This window comes from Lipotes vexillifer, unplaced genomic scaffold (genome assembly GCF_000442215.2).
Source record: "Lipotes vexillifer unplaced genomic scaffold, Lipotes_vexillifer_v1.1 scaffold45, whole genome shotgun sequence".
Taxonomy (NCBI): Eukaryota; Metazoa; Chordata; class Mammalia; order Artiodactyla; family Lipotidae; genus Lipotes; species Lipotes vexillifer.
Window position 1 is genome coordinate 1,029,345 of NW_006796259.1, and position 13,064 is coordinate 1,042,408.

General features: G+C 40.0%; 1 protein-coding gene across 5 annotated transcripts in view; it reads right to left on the minus strand.

The window, feature by feature from the left end:
* PTPRD (protein tyrosine phosphatase receptor type D) overlaps positions 1 to 13,064 on the minus strand; it is a 418,376-nt gene that overhangs the window by 43,172 nt on the left and 362,140 nt on the right. For all 5 annotated transcript variants that reach the window (XM_007468403.1, XM_007468405.1, XM_007468404.1 and 2 more), the window contains 2 exons: positions 2,453 to 2,572; positions 1,781 to 1,935 (listed from right to left, as the gene is read on the minus strand). In XM_007468403.1, coding sequence (XP_007468465.1) covers positions 1,781 to 1,935; positions 2,453 to 2,572 — 275 coding nt within the window. The remainder of the gene's footprint in view (positions 1 to 1,780; positions 1,936 to 2,452; positions 2,573 to 13,064) is intronic.

Here is a 13,064-nt window from a genome sequence, read left to right on the forward strand (position 1 = left end):
ATATAAAATGTATATGTGTTTGTGTGTATGTACATAAACACACATACATCTGCGTGTATGCATGTATGCATCTGCGTGAATTGCATTTTTGCCGGTAGGCATATGAAGGCAACATTTCTTGAGTTAGGCCAAACTCTCCGTTTTCTCTCGTATGCCCAAACTCCATCTGAAACCATTTCATGTGTGAACTTCACAAGTTGATTTTGTGCTGAGCAGGGGCACCATGTAACCAGGTTCAGTGGCTCTTTGAGGTCTGCAAAGATGTATAACAGAGTACACAGACTGCCTGCTGAAACCAACCAGAAATCTGATTTCATGATGCAAAAGTATTTGTTCATTTAATAATAATTTGCTCAAGTTAATAATAATTTATACTGCTTCAGAATCATGCAGAAAACTGCAACATAGTGGCAGGTCCTCAAAGGCCCCTGTCCTGATTAAAGAGGAGCAAGAACTTGATTATAAGCTGAGGCTGATTGTACCTCCAACTTCTTAGCTATCTTACTTGAATCAAACCCTGTAGCCTCTCTTATGTTCTCTTCTCAACCTGACGTATTGTTAAGAACGTCAAACACGGTAAAGCGTGGGGGAGTGCTTTGGAATTTGTAAAATACTCAGTGAATATAAGGTAATGTTATTATTCGTTTTTGTTGGGGAAGAATGCTGGAAAAGAGAAATTAAACATTATCTTGCTTGAAATTTGCCAGGCCATTGTTTAACAATTACCCCTCTAGCATGGATTAGTCAGGTGAATTTTATTGCTTTTATTCTGATCCATCCATTGTCCCCAACTTTTTATAAAAATAGACCCTATTTCTAAGATCTACTACATTATGCTATAGTATAATATGGGATGTGAATGAAAGTTATACTATTGAGTAATGATAGAAGTGGTTTATGATAGATGCTTCCTTTCCTCTTTTATGTACTTCCAAACTATAAATTTACTTATCTGTGCAAGAAGCCGTGTTCTGTCATATTTGAATTACTTAGGTTACAAAAAAGTCTTATGAAGTTACATGAACCGTAATTTATATAGCAATAAACAGAATCTGACTAGGTATCTTTAATAATCTGTTAGTAATGATACTTGAGAGGAATCCAGGAAACTAGAAGAAATCAGTTTAGTATTAAAAATGTATGAACACTTAAATATAGTAGAATCTGAGCGATGATATAGAGAATGTTAGAATTAAAAGTACAAAATAATAAATTATACATTTCAAGAGAAATATGGGTTCATTACCTCCAAGTACATAAAATAAATTCTTCCGAACTATAGATCTTCGTATATATTTTATTAAATAAAATTTTAAAGCTCAAAATAGTATATTTTCTGTATGTGACTTGATAATACTAATATGCAGTAAGAAATTCTCTCTCTAAGCTTGTATGTTTACAATATTATCAATATTTTGTTCAGCACTTTTTCCCTATGAGTTGCCTAGCAAAGAGGACCCAGCCCACAAGAGCCTGTCAACCAGTTCATACATATATTATTTTTTGAAAGAATATATTTAGTTCTGCTCTAAAGATAAAATACCATGGATCATAGTTGCCTTTATCTCCCAGGGCGGGTAGGCAGTGTAGCAAATCCTTCCTATTAATGTTAGTAGAGGCCTCATTTGACCAAAAAAGACTACCTGTATTCTTTACGAAGGCAGTGGCTATCCCAGAGTATCAAGAGGTTGGAAACAGAATATCCAATGAGGCATCCTTCGGTTTTCTGTGTCCCCACAAACCTTCTGACTGTGAGCAAGATGCTCTCAGAGGTTCTTACCTGCAGTGCACAACCATCGGACCTGCATCAGGAGGGTTACAGGTTTTGACTCTCCGTAAGAAAGCTAGAAAAGGTGTTGGGTGTTCTGGAACACCGTGATCAGGCCAGGCGGTGAACTGGAATTGTCTTACTTCTCTCTTCTCACTTGAACCATTCTGTGAAGTAGGAACACTGGCTGAAATTCTGTGTTCCTAGCCTCAGGTTGTAATGATGAATAATAACATGCAAGAGGTAACACAAAGATGTGCTATCTTAATTCCTTCCCCCACCCTATATCCTTTGGGAAGACACACTCTTTGGAGTTATAAAGCTCACGCAATTTGTAAATGACAAATATTTGCTCAGGAAGACAAAATTCCTGGGTGAGAAGCACTGATTTTTCAGGCTTAACTATCAGGAGCACTCCTGTTACATTTTACAGAAAGAACTATAGCTCTTCTTCACCTATTCTTCATTTGCTGAGACTTTCATTCAGAGCAAGAGTTCCATATTTACTGATAAATCTCCAGACAAGGAGAAAAACTGCCGAGCGATCATGGAAGAATTATTTCATTCTTCATTGTTGCCAGTAGAATCAAGATTTAAGTAAAGCCCTGAGATATTCGATTTTTCAGAAGAAGCTTTCTTTAAATAATGGAAAGGGGAAAGGGAGGGAAAAAATAAAAAGCAAACCTTGTAAAGTGCAAACGTTCGAACACAATACGTGGCCAGCTCCACGGTATCTAGCAGCGTCACTTGGACAAGCCCATGGGTTTCTGTGCCTCTACTGGGCCAATACTGGTCACACTTCACCTAGAAGAAACAAGTGACACATTTAGGGCAGATCCTCATCAATTTCTCTATTAGTTTTACTTTGAGTTGCTGTTGAAGGAAAACAGCTTTTCCGCATTTCGTTTTATGTTGATCTTTTTCTGGCGTGCATTCTTGTTATCCCAATATATGTAGATTGCTGCTCTGATGCCAATGTAAACCACATTTTTCAAACTGGTAGGAATACTAAGCAGTAACAGATTCAATTTTCCTGGAGAGAAATAAATTGCAGATTGTCACTGAGTAAAATAAGGAGAGAGGTATTTGAAACTTCAGAGTTCTTGAAAAGAAAACACAGATTTGTCTGAGATAGACATTAAGAATCATTTCAGAAAGGTTACACTTAGGCACTTAAATGACGTGGTGAGATACTCAGTGTTCATCCATCAAGGTTTAAAAGGCACAACCTATTTCATCTTGAGCTATCACCATCTCCAAATATGCTTGTTTAAAGAAAAGGAGAAATAATTTGTAAATCTATCAAAGTATAACAAACAACATAGAATTTTTTTAATATAAGATAAATGGTATGTGTATCAAAAACAAATTAAATCTGTAAAGTCTAGGGGGAAAAGAGCTGTCTGTTCTTTAAAAAGTCTCAGAGGGTCACACGCTAGCAGTGGCAAAGTTTAAATAATTAAAAATCCATTCATTTCAGATGAATAATCTACAATTATGATGTGGAGTTGAACAACAAAAGCGCATAAAAAGTATTCAAACCAATTAGTTCAACATTCAACAAAGAATAATTCCAAGTCTGCAGTAAGCCTCAAATTTACTGAATGTGTCCTTTGGGCATTAAAAAGAGTAATGAAAAATAGCAAAGACATCACTATATTTTCTAGTAAGACCATAGATCAGAATATATTTACCCTTTCTATATCACATTAAAAGAAAAAAAAAGGGAGTATTTCTTAATTGAAGCCAACTAAAATACATTTCTCTAGGTAAAGAAATCTAGTAGTATTTTATATTAGAAAGTACATCGTCTACCTGAAAAAGAAATATGTGAAAGTTACAATCTTTGGATTTAAACAAAAGCAATGAGGCATCATTACCATAGATACTAGAATTTTTTGGCCCAGTGAATAGAATTACTAGATAATCATTTGCTTTTATGTTGAATATAAATATTACTAGCATTCTGTGAATAATATTGTAATTTTCTGTTTCACACCTAAAGCATCTGCTGCTCAAAGGACTCAGCCTCTTTCTAGATACTGGATGTTCTGAAAAGGGAGAGGGTTAATCCTCTACACAATTTCCTAGACTAGATAAAAAAGAAGGTACAGTTACATAGTAAAGCAGAGACTGCATTCCCAAGGTTTGACTTCTGTGCCCTTATTTCAGCTGTGAGACCCACACAAACATTATCTGTTTTATGAAAAACAAACAAAAGTGGTTCACAGTAAAATGGAGACTTTGTGTCTTAGTAAGATTTTTTTTTAAAGACCTGCATTTTCTAGATGCACAAAATATTCTTCTGTTTTATATTTCTGTCATATGTTCTAAGTTAAAAATAACACAAGGGAAAGACAGTTCTTTAAGGAGAATATTGATGTAGCAAGACCAGGGTTGGGTACCTCTGTATGTTCTCTGGCCATCCATTAAAACCCAAGTCGTATCTGGACAAACTTAGCAAAGGCTACTACCCTAACAGAGCCAACACTACTTAAGTAGCCATAATTCAGATGGAAAAAAAAAAATCACATAAATTAAGTCAAAGGCTCCGTTTTAAACCATGAAATAGATGTCAAGTTGATGTCTCGCTGCAAAAGACAAAAGGAACTTTGGAGGCCTCTTATTGCAGCATTGAAGGGATGCCAGCAATGTACTGAGTTCAGGAATCAAGAGAGAAACTCAAACTCATTTAACAGTTTCAGCTGGACATCAACCCTTTCAAATCAAAACCAACAGGTCAAATCCCACGAGGACAAACCCCGCTATGGCAGGCAAGTTAATGCAACAAAATGAACTAGAAGGTCAGTAAAATGTATGGAACCCAATTCAATGTTATTATGTTTCAAAGCTGGGAATTGGTTATCCTCAGACCTTTTGGTGAGGTAAGGAAAAGGAAAAGCAGAACCATAAGCCAGCCTTTACGTGACCTCTGGAAAAATGCCTCCATTATTGAGTGACTTTCCATCTACAAATCCACTCCTAAGATGTAGGAAAACTTAAATTGATACTAATTATTCTCATACTTCTAGTAATAAGTTTGAGAACTGCAACTCTTTTTGGCTTAGACTCACGTCTTCAGGAAAAAAAATTACCACAAAACATCACTGTAAGGAGTAAATATTGTGAACATTTTTAGCTAAAAGAATAAAACAAAAGTTCTTGTACTCATTTTAAATAATGTACTCTAACCTTACTCTTTACTAAAAGAAATCCTCTAAAATGTTTTAAGTGCAACTGTAGAAACCAGGAGCCATTTTTGAAGAAGCCAATATATTTCAACATTGCCGTTTTCGCTCAGGAAATATTTCACAAGGGGAGTTTATGAAAAAATAAACGTTCTGATGTCTGCACACATGCACACATACCGTCTCAGCAGTGGGATCAGAAGTGCTCCCCGGGCTATGTGAGCAGCTACAGCGACACATTCTTCCCTTCAGTAGCGAGGACCCCGGCACTTCTTGACTCCACCTCATTCTCTGAGTAGCCTGCACAGTTTTCACCCAAGTTCTCAGGGCTAAATTTAAGGGCTTAGGCTTACTGACAAATACTCCTTTAAGCCTTTCGTTTTTAGCCGTACACTAAACAAATAATTTCTGATTTTAATGTTAGAGCGAGTCAGAAGTCTAGTGAGGAAAAAATTAAAAAGGATGCGGGAAAATAATAGAAGTTATTTCTTTCTAATCAGTTATGCAAATGAACTAGCTCCATTCTCCTCTCGTGAGATGTTTTTTTTTTTGACAATAACCACTCCCCTCCCACACCATTTTTTTCCTGGGAGAAAAACCTCAGAAGGTATTTCTAGAGAGTTCCGACTTGTTAGGCTTCACTCGTAGAGCTGAGTGTGAGAACTGAGACGTGTAGGAGGCTCCCCTTTGGGTATATAGAACGAGAAGGCCAGAGCTAGTGAGTAAAAATACTGATTTCTGTCTTTTCTTATGTGATTCTGAAGTGACTACAAGAGGCCGTCAGGACTGATTCATGGAAGGTCAGGCAGTCTCACTGGTTGGCTAGTAAGCTGCTTCTCTATTTCCAGGACCAAAACCTTGTGACCTCTTCTATAAAATGGGAATGATTATCTCCAGCATGACAGGGCTATTGTAAGGCTCAAAAATCTTGCACCTGAAACTCTGAACCCAATGGCCAACACAAATAGGTATCCAATGGGAATAGTTGTTATTAACTATTAAGTAGATTATGTTCTCAATTTTTTTGTGGTGGTTGTTATAAACATTCTGAATGTGAAAAAATGAATGTTATTAATCCCAGCAGATATGTATTTAGGATGTTCTAGATGGACGGTAAGGTGTGAGTGGCTATGGGGACGGTCATAGTGAAAAACGCAGTCCTGCCCCCAATCCATCGGCCTTACTGACTAAATGTGGAGGTGTGTTTACATTTCCTGTTTTTTCAAGTAGGTAGTTGTGAGATTGCAAACAACTCCCTTAATGCACCTGGACCCCAGTCTGCTGTGAGAAGAGAATGTACTAGACTCTGAGGTAGAAAAGGAGAGGAACAGAACTCACTACCCAAGCTGTGGTTTAGAAACATTGCCCAGTAACTCTACTTGAGGCCTAACTGAATGAGACAGTTCAGATTCCTGGCTGAATTTGGGGGAGATATTTCTTTTTTCTTTTCTTTTTTTTTTTTTTTGCGGTACATGGGCCTCTCACTGCTGTGGCCTCTCCCGTTGCGCAGCACAGGCTCCGGACGCGCAGGCTCAGCGGCCATGGCTCACGGGCCCAGCCGCTCCGCAGCATGTGGGACCTTCCCGGACCGGGGCACGAACCCGCGTCCCCTGCATCGGCAGGCGGACTCTCAACCACTGCGCCACCAGGGAAGCCCTATCTTGTAGGATTTGATCCAGCAGGTCTGCTGACTGTGCTTGGGGGGAAATGCTCTCCTTCTAGTTCCATTTTTACTTCCACATGGCTTATCTTGGACATGGCCTGGTACGTCATGAGCACTCAACACGTGCAAGCCAACTTTATAATCAACTATCCTGTGGTCTAGGTTGGCTTATTTTTAAATAGCCTAAAACTTTATGAAAACAAAAGCTCCTCATTTCAATTTAACAAAACCTTATTGAGCATGGCAGCATGGCGAAGCATCCGAATTCTAAATGCGACAAACCAACACCTCCGAAGGGTCCCAGCATCACTGAACCAGAATGCATTTGCCACATGTTATTTGGAAAAGCCTGCCTAGGGCCAGGTTATTTAACCAAAGAAAGATTTAGAATAGACAATAAATGATACCTGGAAAACCATAACTATTGTTGAGAATGGCTGGAAATCAGTATATAGTAAATTTGGGCAGAGGATTCTTCTATAAGGAGTGGACAGTATGTTAACATTAGATAATGCAAATCAGGGTTATTATTGGGAAAAAGGAAATGTTAACACACAACTATCAATATGCATTTAATAAGGGAAGATATAATGAAAGTTTCAGATAAATATTAGGATATATTTTAGTGGACACAAGAATTATATGCTGAACTGTTTTTTCCAAAATAAGGAGATATCATCTCAGTGATTCTCTTCTCTTGCAGTAATAGTGTCATCCTCTCCACTGAACTAATATCAGTATTTAGCCATATCTATTTTCAAACGGCAAAACTACCTAGTTTGTGTATTTCCCCTTTTCATTTTCTCTTTGCAGACCACTATTTAGAGGAGAATCAAGGGCAATGGAATACTTGAAATGAGAGCGAAATTAAAGCATTTGACTACCAGCATAAATAGCTTTTCATAAATAAAACCATAAAGTTGAAAAATATTATTCTCTAAGTAAACCAAATTATACATTATAAAACTGCTTGTCAGTTCACTGAACTGTTCAAACACTTTCTAAACCATTTATTAATTTAAAACCCTGATATTCCCTTTTGTTTGATGTATGCTATGGACTGAATATTTGTGTCCCCTCAAAATTCATGTGTTGAAATCTAATCCCCTATGTGATGGTATTAGGAGGTGGGGACTTTTTTTTTTTTTTTTTTTTTTTTTGCGGTACGCGGGCCTCTCACTGCTGTGGCCTCTCCCGTTGCGGAGCACAGGCTCCGGACGCGCAGGCTCAGCGGCCATGGCTCACGGGGCCCAGCCGCTCCGCGGCATGCGGGATCCCCCCGGACCAGGGCACGAACCTGCGTCCCCTGCATCGGTAGGCGGACCCCAGCCACTGCGCCACCAGGGAAGCCCCTAGGAGGTGGGGCCTTTGCGAGGTGATAGGTCATGAGGGTGGAGCCCTCATAGAATGAGATTAGTGCTGTATAAGAGAAACCCCCGAAAGCTCTGTCAACCCTCTATCACATGAGGATACAACAAGACAGTTTTCTATGAACTAGGAAGCAGCACCTGGATCTTAAACTTCCCAGTCTCCAGAATTGTGAGAAATAAGCTTCTGTTGTTTATAACCCATCCAGTCTAGAGCATTCTCTTACTGTAGCCCGAACAGAATAAGACAATGTGTCTGCCAGGGGTTAACAGAGGGAGTTGCACTGAACTTTCCAATGATTTCTCCCATTATATCTCCAGTGTCTAGCACTTTGTTGTAGCCAGAGGAAAATTGTGTGAAATGGCTCTCTTTCATGTCCAGATAGCACTTGGCTATCAACCCTTCCCTCATGGTGTGGGTCTGTGGAGTCTGCCCCTCAGCCCCAATCACTCCTGGCAGTGGCTGGGCGCTCCATGCAGCCTTACTGGCACCTCTGCACCTGTCTTTGTCTGCCTAGTGGCTGCCTGTGGTCCAGCAATGCTCCAGTGTCACTGCCACTGAGAAATATCATTAGGTGACAAAGTTTCAATAAAAAGATAATGTTTGTATACCAGCCAGTACTGATACATTTCCATATTTTAACACCCAGTAGAACTATACTGGTGCATACGAGCTGAATATCTGCCTTGCCTGGGCATAGAAATTAATCCACACTTCTCAAAATCTTAGAAGTGACAGTCCAGCCTGGGAGTGCTGTAAACATGAATGTGGAGAATAAGAGGGGCTTTGCACAATGTCACTGGGAGCACAGCTGCATCTCCCCCACCCAGTCCAGCTCATTCCTTGGGCTGTGTTGCTTAATTCACTTGAATAGGAATGTTTTGAGCCAGAATCTGTAGACTGCCATTCTAAATAGAGGAGGGGGGATGGGCAAAGAAGGTAGAAAATCCAGGAAGCGAACAAACAGTTAAGAAATTGGTGGGATTCTTTCTCTTTTATCTGGCACTGTGTCTGTTGACAAGAGAAAACCAAAAGTGTGGAACTTGCCAGATAAGGACCCAAACATCCTTTAGGTTGCCAACATGAGTATCATTCTTTTTGTTGCCAGTGTCCTATATACATTAAGTAAGTATCCACCACTTTTCAAAAACAATCCCATACATCAGGCAGACTTCAAAGGCAGTGTTCGCACTGCCGTCCCTACAGTTGCTTAAGGAAAAAGCAGTTTCTGTTGCCCTAGATAGGCAGTGCTTTAGGCTGCAGTTTGAGAAATTAAATGTTCAAGGCCTTTGGCACTTCCAGTTCTATTTGGAAAAGGACACAGACCTGGCATTTGGAAAGCATTTGCTCTCCATTAAACTTACCGAACCTTGACAAACCAGAGGGGCCAAGAATTAGTCTGCCACTGGCCAAGGCTGGGCCTTCCAAAACCGATAACGGCAATGAAAACAATAACACTGCCATTTATAATCTTCAACGGGATTCTGCCAACTTTTAACCCAAAAGGACCTCATAATCTGAAAAGAATCTCAAGATTTGTTTTACCGAAAAACAAGAAAACGTTTGATCAAAATCTCCTTTTTTGCTGTTTTTTGCCCAGAATTGCCTTCAGCCACAGAAGCAAGTGTGACTATGTCTCCAGCTCACTGTCACTCTCTGTTGGGGTAAATTTACTATGGTGACATTCGAGGAATGGAGAGGACATAGGAAGAGTGAGTGATCTTTAGGTCAGAAGTGCTCCACTGGCCAAGCATCAAGTTTAAATCCCTAAACTATTAACATAGTGTAGTTAATGCCAGCCTGGTCCCTTTGGGCTTGACAGCATCTAACCTCCATTCATTAGTACAAACAACCATATTTACTGGAGCAGGGATTTTCCTGTTCCTGGCCTAAGGTAAGTCATGATGCACAGAACATTTGATCTGCTCTAGCAATGGATGCCATCAACTGGGTTGTCTGGTTCTCTACTTGGGAACAGAAAATGGGATTTAGAGAGTTTGGAAACCAAGGATAGACTTCTTCACTTCTAATTCTGTGCTTTTACTACTAATCAGTGTGGTCCACATTGGATGACACTTCAAATCATGTCCCATTTTTTGGGTGTCAAAATTTCACTCCCATCCTTGACATTTATAGCACTAAGTACCACCACAATAATCGCTCTTTAAGTGAATCAACTCCCACTATAAAACTTGCGAGACATGAAGCAACAATAAGTGTCAACTACGGGAACTGACTGAAGGCGGGCTGGGAAGACAAGTGAAAGCCAAATATCCCTTAACCTCGGTGAAGCCATGTCACCCTCTAACACTAATCAAGGCTGCTCAAGAATTTGTCAGCCATAGGTGTACACGTTCCCTCTGTCTTGTATACCTCAAGATGAGAAACAAAGTTGAAGAGAAACAGCAAAAAGCAGATAGATAAAGGAAAAAAAAGAAAAAAGTGAACAATCACCCACTAAATAATAGAGCTTCCTGGACCAGGAATCACCTTGGCACATCCTACCTCAGAGACTCCAATTCTTCAAGTGAGGCTTGCCAACCATGTGTCCCAGTTGCCCACAAATAACACCCTTGGAGTGGAAATCCCAGCTGTATACATTTTGCTCTCCTATCGGTGCTTCATTTTTTCCGAACTTTTTCTTCCCTCCATGTGGTTGCCCAAACCAATTCATGTGCTTATTGGCATGTTATGAAACATGGAAACAATTAGAGACCACATTCTGGGGCAGAAGAATGGCTCGCTGCAGAATCAATGAACTCTGCAGAACTTGAGAGGATTTGGCAAAAAAGATGGAAACTGTGGAATAAAACCCACTAACCGTACCTCATGTCACACAGTATACAAGGCTTTAAACTGATCTGTGCATTTTCAGGCAGCAATCAAACTTTACCTTCAAAATCTAGTTTTTAGCTTTATATATATATATATATTCATTCTAATGAAACTCAAAGAAAATATTCAACTTACACATATTCTCTTCAGGGTTGATAAGTGGTGAATGTACAACCGTGGAAATAGTCTCCTGATTTAAGTTGGGATTTCTTCAAGGCCACATTTGAGGGAGAGTGATGGCATTTGAAAAATCAAAGAACTTAAGTTTTCACATGGCTACCTTAAGCCCTAAGCCATACCTCACACTTGTAAAGGGCTTCTTTAGCCCTCCAAACGCTAAAAATGGTCAATTCTCTAACAAAAGACCAGTGAAATGTCTAACACATGCTAAGGAACCCAGTATCCTTTTGCTTGAGTGAACTATTCTAACTCAGCAAAGGTAACAAGCCCTGCTACTGTATCAACCACAGAGAGATGGTGAGGGTGAGCCTTGGTACAGAAGAGGGTGGAAAACACAGGAGGTTGGTTTTAAAGGGAGAGTTCCCTAGCATCACCAAATACAAAAGAATGAGGAAGGAGAATGAAAAACCGAACCAGAAGGAAAGGTGGTATCAAGAATATATTATATTTAGTGATAATTATTACTACATGTAACTCGTGTTGACATTACTCACTATTTTCATACTGTATTCTTCAAGATATGTGAAAGTAGCAGCCAGAATGTTCTATTGTGGTCTTTTTGCAGACTGATTAACACATTTCCTGGGTCAGGGTCTCCATTCTGGAGGTTCTGTCAAAGGCACGTGCAGAAGAACCCCATGTTCTGAGCTACACTCTCCTCTTGACTAGGATGCATGGTTGTGCCATCCTGGGGACAGTGGGCACATTTTGCCATGCGCAGTGACTCTTGAGTTTGGTTAGGATTCACTGTCAACCATAGAGAAACAAACTCATTTCATTTGGGAACAAAAATTGAATTATTTGGAAGCCAGCTTTAGGGGAGACTAAAGTTATAATGGTAAAGCCTCCAACTTCTCTATCTCAACCAAAAAATAATAGTGTAGACTCACTGAGCCACCCTGTCACATTCCTTGTCTCAGGCAATACCCACAATAACCATAACCCTTTCACGTAATCCAAAAAGGAGAAAGGAGACTTTGAGGGGTCCCGCAGCTTGCCCAATGTCTCATAGCTAGTATGCACTAAAGTCGGGATCTAAACACAGACATTTGACTGCAAGGCACCCCTACCTGGAACTATGTCAGGTAGCTTCCGCTAGTGGTGGTGTCCCCAGGGAGTTCTGTGTAATATGCTATCTTCTCTTCCCTTTCCTTTTCCTTTCTCTTTCCCACTCCGGTTAACAGGTATTCCTGCCTGCTTGTAATACACAGAAGTGTTTATGCACACACACACACACACACACACACACACACAGACACACACACACCCCTTTTTTTCAAGAAGCCAAGGGGATGAATATTATTTCAGGAACCTGAGCCTTCATCAAAATAATGAAATTTCAAGCTTCAGCCCTTGGAGAGGTGATTTGTTTAAACTACCTGGACCTCCTCTCTTTATAAGAGAGACTACAGGCTGTTTCTAAGTAAAGCCAGGCTGGTTCATATGTCTACTTTGAACTTGGCTGCTGGGAATTGAGTCCCCAGGTCAGCCCACATAACTCACAAAGTTCCCCAAGTATGGAGCTGTATATTTCAGCAACAACTAACCACTATTTATAACACTGTTTTTATAGCAAAATTTAATCTATGTTCTTGTTTTGAGAATCCAGGAGTGCTTTCCGCTTCCTCCCTGGGACTTCGGTGGAAACAGCAAGTGGACAGGGGAAAGGTGGAGTGGAGGATGTGAGGCAGGAAGATGAAGACGGGGTGAGATAATTTGGAGGACCAGGGCTTTGTTAGCTCTCTCTAGGGCATTTGGTCCCTTATTCTCAAGTGTTCTAGCCTGGAGAACAAAGGCCTTTTTGGGCCTTGGGGGTCAGGGTTCATTTGTATGATTAGGTTGATGACGGTTGAGATTTCTAACTATTGGCTTATGCAGGTCATCATAAGTTTAGGTATAGACTGAACCACCGCAGAATAAAAATCACAAGACAGCACTTTACTTGGCCTCCTCAGGTCATTTTACAAAGGAGAAAGCTAACTTGCAAGAGCAAAGAGTAATTAATGAAGAGAGCAAACAGAGGCTCATTTAGTAACTTCCAAATAAGTTTCTCTGTCTGACG